The sequence below is a fragment of the Phaethon aethereus genome (assembly GCF_964289735.1).
Source record: "Phaethon aethereus genome assembly, chromosome: Z".
NCBI classification, from domain to species: Eukaryota; Metazoa; Chordata; class Aves; order Phaethontiformes; family Phaethontidae; genus Phaethon; species Phaethon aethereus.
Genome location: NC_138577.1, coordinates 56,681,604 through 56,697,128, shown reverse-complemented (window position 1 = coordinate 56,697,128; position 15,525 = coordinate 56,681,604). Strand labels below are relative to the sequence as shown.

General features: G+C 42.5%; 1 protein-coding gene across 1 annotated transcript; it reads left to right on the top strand.

Moving 5' to 3' along the window:
- Nucleotides 1-3,720: 3,720 nt before the first annotated feature.
- LOC309415382 (protein NipSnap homolog 3A-like) lies at nucleotides 3,721-9,956 on the top strand (the record flags this gene model as incomplete). Its single annotated transcript, XM_082012891.1, has 6 exons — nucleotides 3,721-3,819; nucleotides 5,257-5,464; nucleotides 7,456-7,617; nucleotides 9,148-9,297; nucleotides 9,686-9,772; nucleotides 9,880-9,956. 6 exons carry the CDS (start codon nucleotides 3,721-3,723, stop codon nucleotides 9,954-9,956), a joined length of 783 nt encoding a protein of 260 aa, XP_081869017.1.
- Between the last annotated feature and the right edge of the window lie 5,569 nt (nucleotides 9,957-15,525).

The window sequence follows — 15,525 nt, the reverse complement described above, 5'->3', positions numbered from 1 at the left end:
AATGACACAAAGGGTCCTGACATCAAACATCAGGCCTGAACATTTTTAAAAAATCAAGCAGTATGAACCAGCTCTCTAATTCCCTTACAGATAGCTGTAAGTGCCTGCTCTGCCCATTTATCTTCTTGCTGTGCAGCTGCGAAAGGCTGCACTCTCTCAGCCAGGCCGAGACAGCGGGTTGACTCCACCCTGGTGTGGTCAGGTGCTGTGTCAAACGTCAGCGCATATTTGGGTGTGGAGTGGGTAAATCCGGAGTGGACAGCACAGACCTGCTTCCCAGAGAGATAGAGCGCTATGTTGCTCTCCCACTGCCTTCTCCATCAAAGTGAAAACATGAAACCACCTTTCTCAATGCTCATTCACTGCCTGGTAGGGCACCTGAGCATGACTCTGGTTCAAGCATGTCCTCAGACTCTGGGTATGAACACCACCAACATGACTCTTACCACTGGTAAACACAGAGATGACACTGGGTCTTGTAAGTATTCTCATCAGTGCCATGTGACAAATATTTATATACAATGCAGATTGTTTTCCTGAGGAATGCAAGCTGGCTAGGAAAAACAGTGAAGAAAATACCGAGCTTGATAAGCTGTTATTCAGATTTTCATAGGGAACAGAGAATATTTACATGTTCTGGCCTACTGGGAACATACCAAGAGGCTAGATGACGTTCAGGAATGTTGCCTTGTGTGCAACCCAGGAAACCACTTGTTGCTTGCTCACCCAGCAGCAGAACTAGAGAGAGGAAGGGCAGCACTCAGCATGAGCGATTTGTGAAAACCCCGTGTGTTATACTTACTTACACAAAAGAAACTTGTTGCACACCTTTCTCAAGCCTACCAACGGCACCGCACTACATAATGGAAACCCTACTGCCCTTGAAAATGAGTGGTGAGTTACACCCTCCCATGCTTTTGAAAATTGCCTTTCTGAGGAAGCAGTTCAAGCTGAAGGCTTTATAGAGAAGTAGAAGGAAATCTCCTTGTTTTATCCTTCATCCAATAAGAAACTGAAAGCTGTGATTCACAAATGGGAACATTGCCCCTAGCAAGGGGGGAGGTACTGTGCTTTCTCATTTTCCAAAGAATTTAGTCCTGAGTCACCTTCTCTGTGTTTAAGCAAACATCACAAATTAAGTTTAAGCTGCTCTTGAAAGCATTAAGTCTTTTGGTACAGATGGTTACTTTTCTTCCATTATCACTATCTCCACAGAGTACAAAGAAAATTAAAAAAACCCTGTCCAGTCCCTGCCCGCATTCACGAGTTACATACAGATCTGATTAAAAGCGTTTCTTATTCCATGGGAAAATGAAAACGGATGAAAATGTTGCATGCAGGGAGTGTAACACATAAATGCACTAATGCACAAAAATCAACCACTTACATTTTGCCTCCATGGAGCTTTGGCTTCCATCAGTAATGCAAGTTTTTAATAAGCCATTGCAAATCGGACAGCTCTAGCAGTCTCAGCTACCTAAATTTAAAATTTTATTTGATTAATCAATTCAGTACCAAAATTAAAACTTCCCATAAAAAAGCATTTGTAACAGATACTATCCACTATTATTTCTTCTACAGGATCAACACTGTCATTCCCAGATGTCCAGTACCATCTGTGAGTTGTGAAATTTATGTCTATTGAGCACAGCTCCTGTTTGCCGTCCTGTGTATTGGTAGATAGGCCTCTGAGTGGCAGGCAAGAGTTGGAGGTACAATCCTCTAGCTTCAGCACTGGCTCTGCCACATCCACTAGGAAAGAAGAACACAATCCTGGAGTTCTGGAAGAACATGAATGAGAAAATAGCAGGGGGTATGGTGAATTCAAGCTCCAGGCAAAAATGCAGAGCTGAAAGAACAGCCTTCTCTCAACGGATTTTATCTTAGCCACTTTGTTAGCTGCAATCATAAGCAGTTTTCTCAAATTTAGTTGCTGTATAAAATCATTTGCTGAACTGTTTCAGAGAATGATTTCAAGCCTCCATTGAGTTCCAGTACAGTTTGCTGTACATTTTAGCTCTGCACTGTGTTGAACTGTTTTGCTAAAATAGGAAAATCACTTTTGCCTTTCTATTCCCTGACTGCACAAAAGAAATATAAAATCAAAGCTTCTTCTTGACTATTCAGGTTAGCAAGAACAAAACCTGCTTTTTATGACTACTCTATTCAAATGAGGGCTTGTGTGATCATTCCTGATGAGAAAGCAAACATGGGAAAAGTTCAAACAATTAAAATAAAAGTTTTTAAAAATATGAAGGAATATTCCAGCACAACATGGCTATGAACAACATTCCTTCCATATAATAAGATAAACAAAGGAGACCCTTAAATATTTTGGTCTGCCATCTCATTCCCTGTCTTCAGCTGAAATACAATTTGTTCAATAGTGAAAAAACCTCCACATTAAACCAATCTTAACCAGCAGTAACTGTATCAGTAATCACATGTGTGCTTCTGCTGTAGAAACTATAAGAATTATTCATACCATATTGCAAAAACACTTTAGCATGTATCATGCTCAGCTCTTTTGATATGAAAAATGCAACCAAGAATACCACTTGCAAAACAACATATGACATTGGTTATACGTGCAGTGGTTATATATATATATTTACATATATATAACATTGGTTATATTCGTTCATTCTCTAACGCTTTTAATGTGTTTGTTAGACGTACTTTTTCTATCTCATTTTAATTTAGACAGCCTTTCTTCCTCTGCTTCTGTTCAACAAAGAGAAAAGCTGTCTGTAATTGTGAGAAAAAGCATGAATGGTCCACAGGCACGAATCCATCATTTCTCTTCACCTTAATTCCATGCAGAGGCCCTCAAAATCAGTTACTCAGGGTGGAGGAAGGAATGCACTGCCCTTACTAAGAGGAATAATGAAAGATATTGCCTTTTTAATTTAGGTAGTCTTCCATAAACCACCTTTGCTAAGAGCTGATTTGTCTTCCACGGGTAAAACACTGGATGCACTGACACCAATGGGAATTTTATATTTCTTTTGGCCAATATTTAATTCCACAAAAGCACACAGTCATCACAAAATCCCACCCGTAGGTAACCATGTGGTCCTAAGAACTATGCAGTCAGGCACACAGCTACAACAGGGTGTCAGTGCTTGGCACTGTACACCCCTGGCACAAAGCTTGGATTTACCCTGAAGAATACTGCAGAAAAAATCCCCAGGGCTTTTTTGCAGAGGAGGATTGTGGGTGGAAGATTTGTATCCATACAATTTGAAGTTTGATCCTGCAAATGCCGGAGGGCAGGTGATTACTGAGTGATTTGCCCTGGGGCAACCTGTGGGGGACAAAGAGGCCGAGGCCTCCCAGAGCAATGACGATCCTTTTTTATTGTATTCAGGCACCCAGTCTGAGACAGAGATACCACATTTCAGGCAGTAAAGCCTGGTAACTTGAACAAGCACTTCTTCCCATCCATGCATCCCTCCACCATCCCACTCCAGTGGAATAAAAAACAGGAATTAAACGCCCTTCACCTCGGTTCCGCTCGCTGCTGACCCACGGAGCGGGCTGCAGCGGCTGCCCCAACGGCCACCCCACTGACGTGCCGGCCGCCCAACGGCCGCCCTGCCCGTGGGAGGCTCCACTGCCCCGCCCAAGGGCCGTCCTTTCGCCCTCCCGCCCGCCCGCCCTCCCACGCAACGTCCCACGGACCGCTGCGTTTGCCGTCCGCCCGGCCTGCCGCTCGCCATGCTGCCCCCGGGGGCGCTCCGCCGGCCCCTCGCCGCCGCCGCCGCCGCCTGCCTGGCGCGAGCCCGAGCCCGAGCCCGAGCCCGAGCCCGCCCTCAGGTAACGGCTGGGGCGCTGCGGGGGGAGCGGAGCGCGGCGGCGGCAGGGGGCGGGGCTGGCGGTGTGAGTCGCGGGGGCGGTGAGAGGGTGGGATTTGGGTCTCAGGGGGCGTGGTTTGAGAAGAGTATGGCACGCTGGGGGCGTGGTCTGGTTCGACGAGGGCGTGGTTCGGGACAGGGCGGTGCCGCCCTCGGCTGCTGCCCCAGGGGTCGGGCGGGCGCTGGTCGCCGGGGAAGGGGCTGTCGTTGTCGCGACATCCTCTTTAACGGGCCTGTTTGCAAGCACGGGCTCGCCTCGTGCTGAGCGCCGGCCCTCGGTCTTTTCCAGAATCGTGTGTTCTTTGTGCGGGAGAGGTGGTCCTGCAGCGATCCAGTACGTGCCCGAGCGGCAGAAAACGTACAGGCTTCTCTTTTTCCTGCAGAAATTCGGCCTTGGGTGGGTCGCTGACAGCCGGCAGCTGTCACGATTGCTCCCCGAAAGTGCAGGATTACTGTTCGTGCAGGGTCCCGCGGGGATCTAGGAACTGGAAATGCTAAAAGAGGCTGTGACACGTGGCAACCAAAGCTAGATGTGTAATACTCCCGAGGGTCGTTAGGAAACAAGGCCTTAATTTTGGCCTTAATTTTTCTAGTTTTTTAGTTTAAGTTTGGCCTTAATCTTTCTCGGTTTTTTTTTTTTGAGAGGCGAGGAGGTGTTCCAGGTTGTTGAGGCAGTTGCGAAAGTAAGTGTATTCCGGGACTTCTGAAGAGTTTTATGTTCTATGAATAGGAAAACTGTTCTCGACATCATAGCCTCCTCTTGCCCCTGGTGAAGGGCAAGGATGCAGACTTCAGCCATCTTGTGCTGGAAGGAGCCAGGCTTTCCCCAGGTGTTGGTATCTTCTTTTCTTTCTTTTTGCCAACAATGTGCAAAATGTACATTGTACATGTAATGCTGATGTAAGATTGCAGTTAGAAAGCGGATTGCAGTAGTGTGGGTTGGTCGGCTACGGGCAACGCAGGCAGGTGTTGATGTTGCCTCTGCTTTGGTGGCATCGGCAGCCTCGCCTTTGAATAATGTGTTTAGCCGACTCTCTTTTTACGGCTTTGACTTTTTGCATCCTGCTGCTGGCTTCCTGAGGATGGGGTATGAGAAAAGGAAAATCCTGCTTTGTTATGGGCTTATAATTAGACAACGGACTGCGACAGATAAAAGACGCGTTGTGGTCCGTCGCGCTGCCAAAAGGAGTTGCAGTGAATAATGCACATGGGAACTATTTCCGAAGAAAAAAAAATCACAAGGTACTTCTGTCATGGAGATCACGAAGAAGCCCCTCTCCCAGCCTCCAATAAAAAAATCTATCTATAACATCTCATTGTTTTTAAAAAGTCTAGAATTTAGACAGAAGATGGTTTTCTGTCTTGAGTTTTAGGTATTTTTCTTAATACTTTCTCTCAGGTACTCGCATCCTTTGCTACAGGGCCCAGGCAGAATAATAGCATTTTCTACGAAATTCGCACATATGATATTAAGCCATCGAAGATGAAGGAGTTTGTGGAAATGGTCAACAAGTACTTTCACCTTCGCACAGCTCACTCGGAGCTGGTGGGATTCTGGTCTGCGGAGCTGGGAGCGATGAATAAGGTGGTCCACGTTTGGAAGTACGGTATGCTCAGCATCCCTTTGTGCCACGCTGCTCTCTCTGTGCTCCCTGTCTCCTAGGCACAAAGGCAAGGAGAATGCTTACCCGGCTTTTATTTGTTGCTCTTACTGTAAGAATGTGTCCAAAAAACATTTGTTCCTGTTCTGATTACTGAAAAGAACACTGCAGAGCCTGTCAGGACAATTTTGGCATGTTGGGAGGAGAAAGTTTTAACTGTTCTTAAACAGCGATCTCTGCTAAAAAACAGGTATAATAGAGGAACTGCAGCAGTGTGCTTTGTTCATGGTAAATATTTTTAACTTAGGGCCAGTTCCTGAGCCACAAACATCTTCAGGATTTCAAAATGGATGGAGAAAAGGTTGAGACCCCTCTTTAATAAGACAATCCATAGAAGGGCAGACAATCTCTATGCAGCCTGTGTATGTTTATCTGCATGTATAATTGTTCTCAAATTTGGGTCGGGTGTAAGAGTCACTCCCTTAAAAGTTTAAGCAGTTTGCCTGCTTAAACTCCTTCTGCAGGGGGACTGTGCTGAGGTGGGAAGCCACTCCACCAGCTCCAACTTCCCCAGCGCATGAAACGTTTCTTGCTGCTGCTTCAGCCGTGGTAGCGGCCGGCTTCTTGCAGTATAATCAGCTTTCTGTGCTGTTGGAGTTGGTGCTGACCTGGAAAGGTGCTGATGAGCCAAGAAAAGCTACAGTTAGGCGAGAAACCGGGTGTGCTGGCTGGGTTCTTTGTGGAGCCCAAGGGAACGTGATACTTGAGTTACGGAGGGGCGGGAAGGCACACCACTATCATTTCTTTGTGTACCGGCTGCAGTCCAGGGTGTACCTGTATGCTGAGACGGAGAATTTTGTTTCTGATGGCCTCAGTCTGCTCGCGGATATCCAGCATGTTTACTGCACCTGTTTAGAATAAAGAGTCACCCCTTTTGTCCTGGAAGGGTGAAGGGACCAGCTGTCTGTCAACGGGAATATTATGCGTTGACGTGCATCTATGGTTAATAAATTGCTGTGCTTCTCAGAACTTTTAAACCTTGCCTGTTTCTTTCTCTAAAAAAAAAAAAAAAAAAAAAAATTTTTAATAATGTGTGAGAAACTTTTAAAATGCAAAACTAAGGAAAAACCTGTAGTTTTTATTTGTTTCCTAGTGGTGTTTACATGTGTAAAGTACAATATCCTTTCTTCTTTATCCATCAGACCCCTGCTTATATCTTTTTAGTAGTTAAAAATAATTGGTATATTTTTCTCTTAGTCCCAAGGTGCTGCTATATGTCAAGGTTCGTCCCATTCTCAGATGCTGGATTTTTCTCTCGTATTATTGAAAACTGTCTGCATGAACATACTGCTTAAGATGCCACTGCAGCCTAACCAATTGAAATTCAGACACTCTTAATTCAGTGGATTTGTTTTTAATTAAGAAAAAAAACATGAAAAGGTTTAGATACTGTGCATTTAGTAACTTTTTATGCTGCTGAACAAACATTACTTCTACACTTGTGATTTTAATGTAATTTTATATAAATCAAAATTTATATTTTTCTTAATTTTCACTTGGTAGGCTAATATTCCTTCTGAATTTTCTTTCCCCCTTCACTTCCTTATGCACCATGCTTTCTCTGAAGATCCTTATCCTTCGTAACTGTTGCCACATCCAGTAGTCCCTACAGATGCCATATATGAATCTTTCAGTACAGTAACATCGCTTAACATATTTTAAGTTTTTTATAAACTTTCTTGGAAAATTTGGCTTGGCTTGAAACCATTTAAATCTGAGGAATAAGGAAAAATAAGGAAAGAAAAATAATAAGAAAAATAAGGAAACATCACATCTGGTTGGAGCTAATAGGCTGTTTAAAAATATCAAACTTACGTAAGTGCAGCTTGTCTCCTGGTAATTATTTTATTATAATTATAATTATTTTCATTGAGTCTGATATGACATTAAGTGCATTTTTTCATAGGTTTTTTTTTCTTTGTTTTCCTTTCTTACAGATAATTTTGCCCACAGAACGGCAGTCCGGCATGCACTAGCCAATGACAAAGACTGGCAGGGAAAATTCATCTCCCCAGCGCTCCCCTTGATAGAAAAGCAGCGCAATGAGGTTGCTTATCTGGTACCCTGGTGTCAGCTTGGGAAGCCTCCAAAAGAAGGGGGTGAGCTTATCTTCTCTTTTGCTGATTAAAGTTGCTGATGCTGATGGATTAACAAAAAATGGCTTAAAGTTTAAACCAGGTATTACATGGTTTTATAACCCTTTACGTAACAAGTGCATGTACATACAGCCACGTGAAAAAGATGACATAACACAGATGAGGGGACAAAGTTTTTAAGAAGGATTTTTACATCAGCTTAAATCAATAACTGACTAGAGCCCTGATTGTTAAGGTTGTAAAGAGGTGTGTGAATTGCCTAAATGAACATGCAAAATGGCAATGCCGTAGTAGTGGTCAGAGCACTCATCCCAGACTTGCTGTGTCTATCCGTCAGTGAGAGGACATTTCCTGGAGACACTAGAGACAGTATTTGCTCTCTTTTACAGGGGTTTTTCTCTTTTATCAATTTGCTTTGACGTTTCTGCTTCTTTTGTGTAATAGTTTTAAGAAAAAAAAAATCTCTGCTTTTTAAAGATACATGCAAGTCAAGCATACTTTGTAACATAGATTAGGTGTAGACATCCTGTCCTTACGTATTTTAATTCTCTCTGTAGCAAATGTGGTATTAATAGTATTGACTGTTCCCTGATTTATGAACATTTGCAGGCTTTTTTGCATGGACTGATGTCAAACAGGCCTGGCTTTAGCCCTCAGCTTGTGCATACATACAGTAATCTTTGTTCCTGTGCTCCCTGTGATTCTGAGTTTTATGCTGTCACAATTGAATTTGAAAGCAGTTTGGTTTTCTCTTAAGAGAGCTGACTTTTCAAACACCTAGTTCCTGTTTTAGTTTATCTCCAGCCCATTGCTGGAGAATGAGACCAGACATACATTGCCATACGGCAAGTGTCTAGCTTTCTATTGAAGCGTCAGCAATTGTGGTCTAGAGTACTTGAACAGAAACGAGATGGATAATGTATCTTGTAGCAAGACTGGAGTGTTTTGGCAAATCATGCCATTTGTCTGCAAACAAGGGAGATGATTGTTTGGCAGAGTAGAGATGCTAAGCTAATCCTGGCCTGTTGGTTATGCCCTCAGATCTTGCTGTGACCAGTTGCCATGAGTCAAAGGGGTTTATAATGTCATAAACCACTTTAATGCCAGAAGACATGGCCAGTCTTAGAAAGGGACACCTTGCATTGTTCAGTCAGCCGTCCAAATCCTGCAAACATGTATGAGTATTTGTGATTTCTGTGAAGTAATCTGTATGTCCCCAAATTTGCAGGCAACATAGAAAATTGCTAAGCTGGGCTTTGTGTGAAGCCTTCTGTTCCTCAGGGTCCCGGTATTTACACATACTTACACAGACTAGATCCAGTTAGTGAGCTGCTTTCCTGTGCTCTTGTGAGCCCCTGGAAGCTGCGAGGGGTTGTGCACGCTGAGTGAAGGGGCAGTTTGATGTCCTGCTGACCTCAAATGGCAGGGAACTGCAGTACTGATTTCGCAATAAATATGTCATGCACAGTGTTTGAGGACTGGCATATTAATTTGTACTTCTTTCCTTGAGGTCTTCTTTATCTTTTCTTCCAGGAGTGTATGAATGGGTTACTTTCCAGATGAAGCCTGGTGGGCCAGCATTGTGGGGTGAAGCATTTCAAGCTGCAATCAATGCTCACATCAACACAGGCTACACCAAGCTGATCGGTGTTTTCCACACAGAGTATGGATTACTTAACACAGGTGCTACTCAATGTCTGATACAGACTTTGGCTTGGGAAGGGGTGGAGGGAGAGGGGCAAGCCCTTGTCCTGGATCAGGATTGGCCTGCTTGATGAAAATGTTAGTGTGGGTCACCAAAGTCCTGTAAACAGTCCTTGAACCCAGCTTTGTGTATTGGGTTATAGGCTTAAGCCAGGTGTTGCTACCTTGAAAGACTCTCAGATCTGATGTTAAAGAGTCAAACCTTTTAAAGGCTCAGCAAAGGATCATCCCACCACTTACTTGCCTGGAGAATTGTTTCTGCTGACTGCAAGGCATCTGAGAGGTGCAGGCAGACTGCGAGGACTTAACAGTAGATGTTGTATTGCAGCATAACAGTATTCAACTGACTTTATTTGTACTTTCTCAGTCCACGTGATCTGGTGGAACGAGAGCCCAGATCACCGGGCAGCAGGAAGGCACAGTGCCCATGAAGATGCCAGAGTGGTAGCAGCTGGTAAGAGATGGTGGATCCAGAGAACTCACTAGTGTGAGCATGCATGCTGAGAAAAGTATTTTTTCTGATTGGATTACTGCCTTAATTAAATATGCATTTAATTTCAGTGCGGGACAGTGTCAGATTCTTGGAGTCCCAGCAAAACATGCTACTGATTCCTCTGCAATGCTCGCCGCTGAAGTGACCTTCATCTAAAGGACGTAACTGATGGCAGGAAAGACAAGATGGAAGTGCTGTCAGCAAGTGCCTTCACACGGATTGTCATGCCCTCATGAACTGAGCCAGCTGTTCTTCAGTTTACAATAAATGGATGCAAAATGCTGATCACTAGTAATGTAAATCAGGAAAATTTTGCACCCCGATAACAATTGCTAAGCAGAAGTTTATGGTGATGTTCGTACATCCCCAGGAAAAACAACTTGAGCCATATCACTTATGGCATGAACCACACTTGACCTTTCTTTTGTTTTAACCCCTCAGTTCTTAATGCTTTTCTGCATTGCTAGATCACTAATCAAGCCCAGTAAGTGCTCTTTTCCAACATTACAGCTCAGGGCTGATACCATTTTCATAATGTACTTTGGTGACTTTTGTAATTATCACATCTTGGTTATTGCATACTGGTTTAAAGAGGAATGCCCCCACAAACCTGTTACCCAGTTATGCTTTCATCAGACTTGTCATGCTTTCATCAGACTTGTCATGCTTTGTATTAATTCTGAGTAACATAAAATGTCAGCATGGCTGCACCTGCACCTAGCAGGTGCTGCAGTGAAGCCTCTCAGGTAGTGTGTCCCGATGAACTATGCCACAAGAAGAGCATTTATTCACTTTGTAAGTTCACTTCAAGCCCTTTCCCTTTTTTGTTCAGTAAACAGTTCCTCAAAACTAGATTACACACATAATGCTTTGCCTTGGATATTTTAATATTTGTTTAGGGTGCCGAAATTGATTAGCCCTTCTTGCTCAACTGTGTAGTCAAGTGCAGCTGATCTACACATGCTTACATTCTTCAAAATACTTTCTGCCAGACTGTTAAAAGCCAAATAAATTCGCATAAAGCATGAATTTTTAGTGTTTACAGCTCAAGCTCTTACTCTTTTTAACCCCATTCTCCAAGTAGAGCATGCAGTAGGTCTTGCATTTTGGACAACAACAGTCTTGATTAACAGTTGCTTTAGAGCCAGCAAGGAGCAGGGCAAAGGCTGAGCAGTCAAACTTGTATGCTGTGTGGAGTGGTACAGAGCACCCTCTTCCACAGTTTAAAGGTCATTAACTGGCAGAGCACTTGGGAGGCTTTTCCACAGGTTAATCACCGACCTGCAGTGAGCAACTGATTTCACTTCTCCACTGAAGTATCCTTGTGCAGTCTGCCTAACACTGCTTCTGTAAAGTACATTCGGAGCTGATGGAAAGCACTAAAAACCACAGCTGTAGGCAATTATGCTTATGTCCAAGGTGGGTGGATGGGATGCAGCTGCTCTAGTAAGGGAGTGGAACAGGTCCCAGCTCTTATACCCAAGTCTTCATCCTCTCCTCCTCCAACAAAGCCATCTTTAGCATTCTCAGGGAGAAACAAGTACTGCTTCAGAGACCGCTGTCTTGTATTTTACACATCAACTTTAAGGTAGAAGTAGCTGATAAACCATCGCTCTCAAGTTGATTCAGAATGTTGCCTTATAGCACTTAACTCAAAGGAGGACTTTTTTTCTTTTTAGTAACAAAAACATGGGCTGAAAAGTGGCATGGGGAATTAATAAGACTTTTCCCCCTCAGGTTAATGCAACAATTAAGTTTTTTTTTATTCCAGTAAACAACAGAACAAAAGAGCAGAATACTAAGAACAGTGTAATTTTTTTTAGTAAAACTATTTTCCTTGTCACCAGCATTGAAAGCAAAGAATATTCAGGATGTTAGATGTATGCTTTATTACAAAGTTTGTTGTTTTTTGGTAACAGGCTGATAAATTAAGCACATTACCCAAAGCACCAGCTGCACACTACATTAAAACAGAAAACCCAGGAAATTTTAATCGGCTTCTTATCAGGATGTTTCCTGACAAGTGTATGGTCAATAGTGGGACTATGGGCAGGAGAAGGCAAAATTTTAAAATCAGTTTTTCTTCGAGCAAATCGGATCATTCTGCTTTTGTTTGTAAATTGCTGTTCAAAATCAACCTAGTGTTAACTTAAATGATCTTCCTTTAATTTGTTATTATCTAAAGCTATGTTTGTGTATAAAGACTCTGAAATATGCTAAACATACTGCTTTGTCAGTGAGAACAGGTATAGGGTATTTTTAGCAAAGAGGAGGAACAATTATCAATAGTTGCAACTTGACACTTCTCTAACAGAAATACTCAGAGGCAGGTACCTGACTTGGGATTAAACATCCAGATACATTTGGGATGCTCTGCAGCTGGATTTGACAGTTGCACTGATCACTTTTTGCTGGAGACCTTTTTATTTACTAAGTTTAGACACTTAAAGTAGCACTTGGCCTTTCAAATCTTGTGCCACCTCACTTACCTGAGAACAGTATGTGCCCCGTGCTGATTTGCAAAGGCACTGGAACTTGCTTGTACATCATGCATCAAAATTCACAACAAAACCAGGCAAAAGAAGAGCTTCTAACAGCACTCCTCAAAAGAACATAGGCAAAAATGACACTCTGAAGACCAATGGTGCCATAACAGCTTTATTTTTTACTTAACACAAGGCAGTTAGAGTGCCTTTTAATACTTCACATAACAGTTATTAGCAAATACAAATATATATATACTTTTTTTTTGTTGCTTTTAATGAGTATGTCCATTTAAGGATTTAACTTGGACATTTCAGTTGTGAAATCTCTCTAGATCTTTGCGAAGTTAACAGATATTCCAGTGCAAAAATAGATCCCATTACAGATAGCATAAAGTGCTTGGAATGAAGGACCAACTATAATTCAGGAGGGAAGGATAAGCACGAAGTGGTGGTTTAACCATGGGGAAAATACAACAACTCATTACTGAAATACAAATGTTCTACAAAGAGGGATGCAACATGTCAATACTAATAAAGTTTAAAATAAGTTAATACCTCAGTGCAGTTTCGTTATCAAGAGTGGTTCATATACTGTATGTGACGCTAGAGTGATTTTTTTTTTCCCCAACACACACCTAAAAGAGTAAATTAGTAGCTGTCTGAACTTACTCCATGACAAATCTGCACGTGAGAGTTGCATTATGCTGTCTGTTCAGTACAAATAAGACAGACTGGAGCTATGAAATAGTTCAGTTAATATCCATGTTCACTGAAATATTTTGTCACTGATAGCAGGCTCTTGTATGAGCATGGCAGTCACAGGGCAATAGGAATCGAGAATCTCTTTTTTGGTGGGCTAAGGAATGAGGATTATAATGTAACTGTTGTTTCCTGCAACATTAATCATTTACATGAGCAGTTACAAAGAGCAAACCACAGCCCTTTCAGGACCAAATCTGAATCCTCCTAGAACTTGTTCTAGTTTTACATGCACTAGTTTGGTGCAGTGCAAAACATAAGCCCTTCACTTCAGTGACTTAATGCTGATTTGTAATAGTGATTTTTAGCAGTGGTAAGCCTTCAGTACATGCTATTTGTTTCAATGATACTGTAACACACCTACAGCCTGTTACCGAAGTCATGGCTGTAGCTCAGCTGTTCAGTAATTTTTCTGCACCTGGAAATCTGGTGTATTCATCACCCTGTAACTCATCCCCATAGGGTGATGATGGCATAAGGGTAATAACAAAGCATGTTTTAAGTGAGGTATACCAATCCCCATTACACTCCTTTCTCAATCCCCTTAGCAATGTATTACACAGATCCAAAAAAAAAGTATGAAAAAGGCACTTGAGCAGAGCACGTAGTAAGCTCTTACTTTATCCCAAGGCAGGACACAGCAGGGACTGGGAACTTGTGCTAAATATTTAACTGTTTGTGTATTAAAAATGCTGAACTGGTCAGTGTTACCACATATACCTGGAAATATATAATCAACCTTCTTCAGGCTCATGCCAGCCTCTTCACTGTTTGCTGGGCTGCTATGGGCATTCACAGAAGAAAATGGTCCGTGACTGATTCATGGTGGAGTAGCATCAAGAACTAGTGCAGAACCTGTACAAGTATTTAAGGCAGAGGCATGACATACAGGAACAGCCCAGGAACTGCACTTGGGTTCAAACCACATTACTGAACCTATTTCTGAATGTGACAGAAAGACAGAGGGGCCCATAAGTGTATTAATAAAAGCATACTCTCCCATGACTGTTGTACAATGTGAACAAGAATTGGTTGTTGTTACCATATAATATCCCCTATAATATTATTCTGGCTTTGCAAAGCTTTTAAAATTGACTGGTGCAACTGTAGCACTACTACTTTGCACTATATTCTTCTTCAAGGGGATTTTTACTGAAGCAGTTTGTCACATGTATAATAAGGGTGTATTCTCCAGTTAGGGATCTCCTAATGACTGAAACTACACTGCACAACAGAAGCAGAAACTTACACATTAATCTAATGCTATACCAGTTTCCAAACAGGAAAATTTAGGTGAACAACTTGCAGTAATTGCAGATAGCAGCCGATTGCTAGAAGAGTCTGGAACTTGGTCAGATCATGAATGTAGCTATCGCTGAATGGATAGAATGAGAGCATAGCATTGCAGGCATAACGTAAAGAAATACTGTGGCTACAAAGATCAACTGAAAGCACTTTCAATCCCTATTTATGCTACCTACCTAAAGTCATAAATAATACTGTTAAAAAAAAGAAAAATCTACATCTCATTTCTAGTTTTATCTGGCAAAGCCAGAAATGGCAACATGCTTGTGCTAAGCAATAACTTCAGATGATGGGTACCTTTCTGGTGCAAAGCAGGGGTTAATGAGCAGATATTACATAGCTGAGTGACATCTCATGATTTTGAATTTGCTCTTGGCATTAGCAGCTTGTACAACTACTGAGTTTGCTGCTGTGGTCCAAACCCTAGGTCTGCTTCTCACCCACTTCCTCCTACTAGGTGTTCATGCAGCTGCTGCAGTACCTCAAAGGAACAGGAGAGTACTTAACTACACAAAAACCTAGTCAGAGAAGGTCATTGGTTGTGATGCTGGTGGGACAATCCTGTGCATTTGCAGGGTTCACAGTTCTGCATCTCACCACTTACTGATGGAGACATACGGATATGATAGCCTGTCTCCTGCCATCCCATCTGCACAGTACTGCTTTGTGGCCCCAGATTTGTCACCAACTGACCTACACCAGTCTAGGAAAAGCAGCTGGTCAGGTAAGTTTTCACAAGCTAAGGCTACAACACTGGTGGTGACTTTTCTTGCCACTGACTGTCTTGGTGCATTCATTGCCAGCAATGGATGTAGCACCAGGAAATTCCCACTCCTGACATGGATGTTTTAAAGACTAAAACGTGCATGTCCAAAATATCGATAAATAACCACTGGCCATGATTCCTCAATTAATAATTTTTGCAACCCTAGTAAAGACATACTGTACAGGACAAGATACAGTATGGTTGAAAGCCCACAGCATCTGGTGGGTGCTTTACCACAGCTTCAGAGTTACACTGTAATGAGCTAAGTTCAAGTCTTTCACTTGAGAACAGTACAAGACAACTCCATGAGGCACTGCCCCTGTAAAAGAATTTTGTTTTCATTGCATTGAATTGCATTGCATTGAATGGTTATCAGTAGAGTGTCCAGTTTCTCTTCC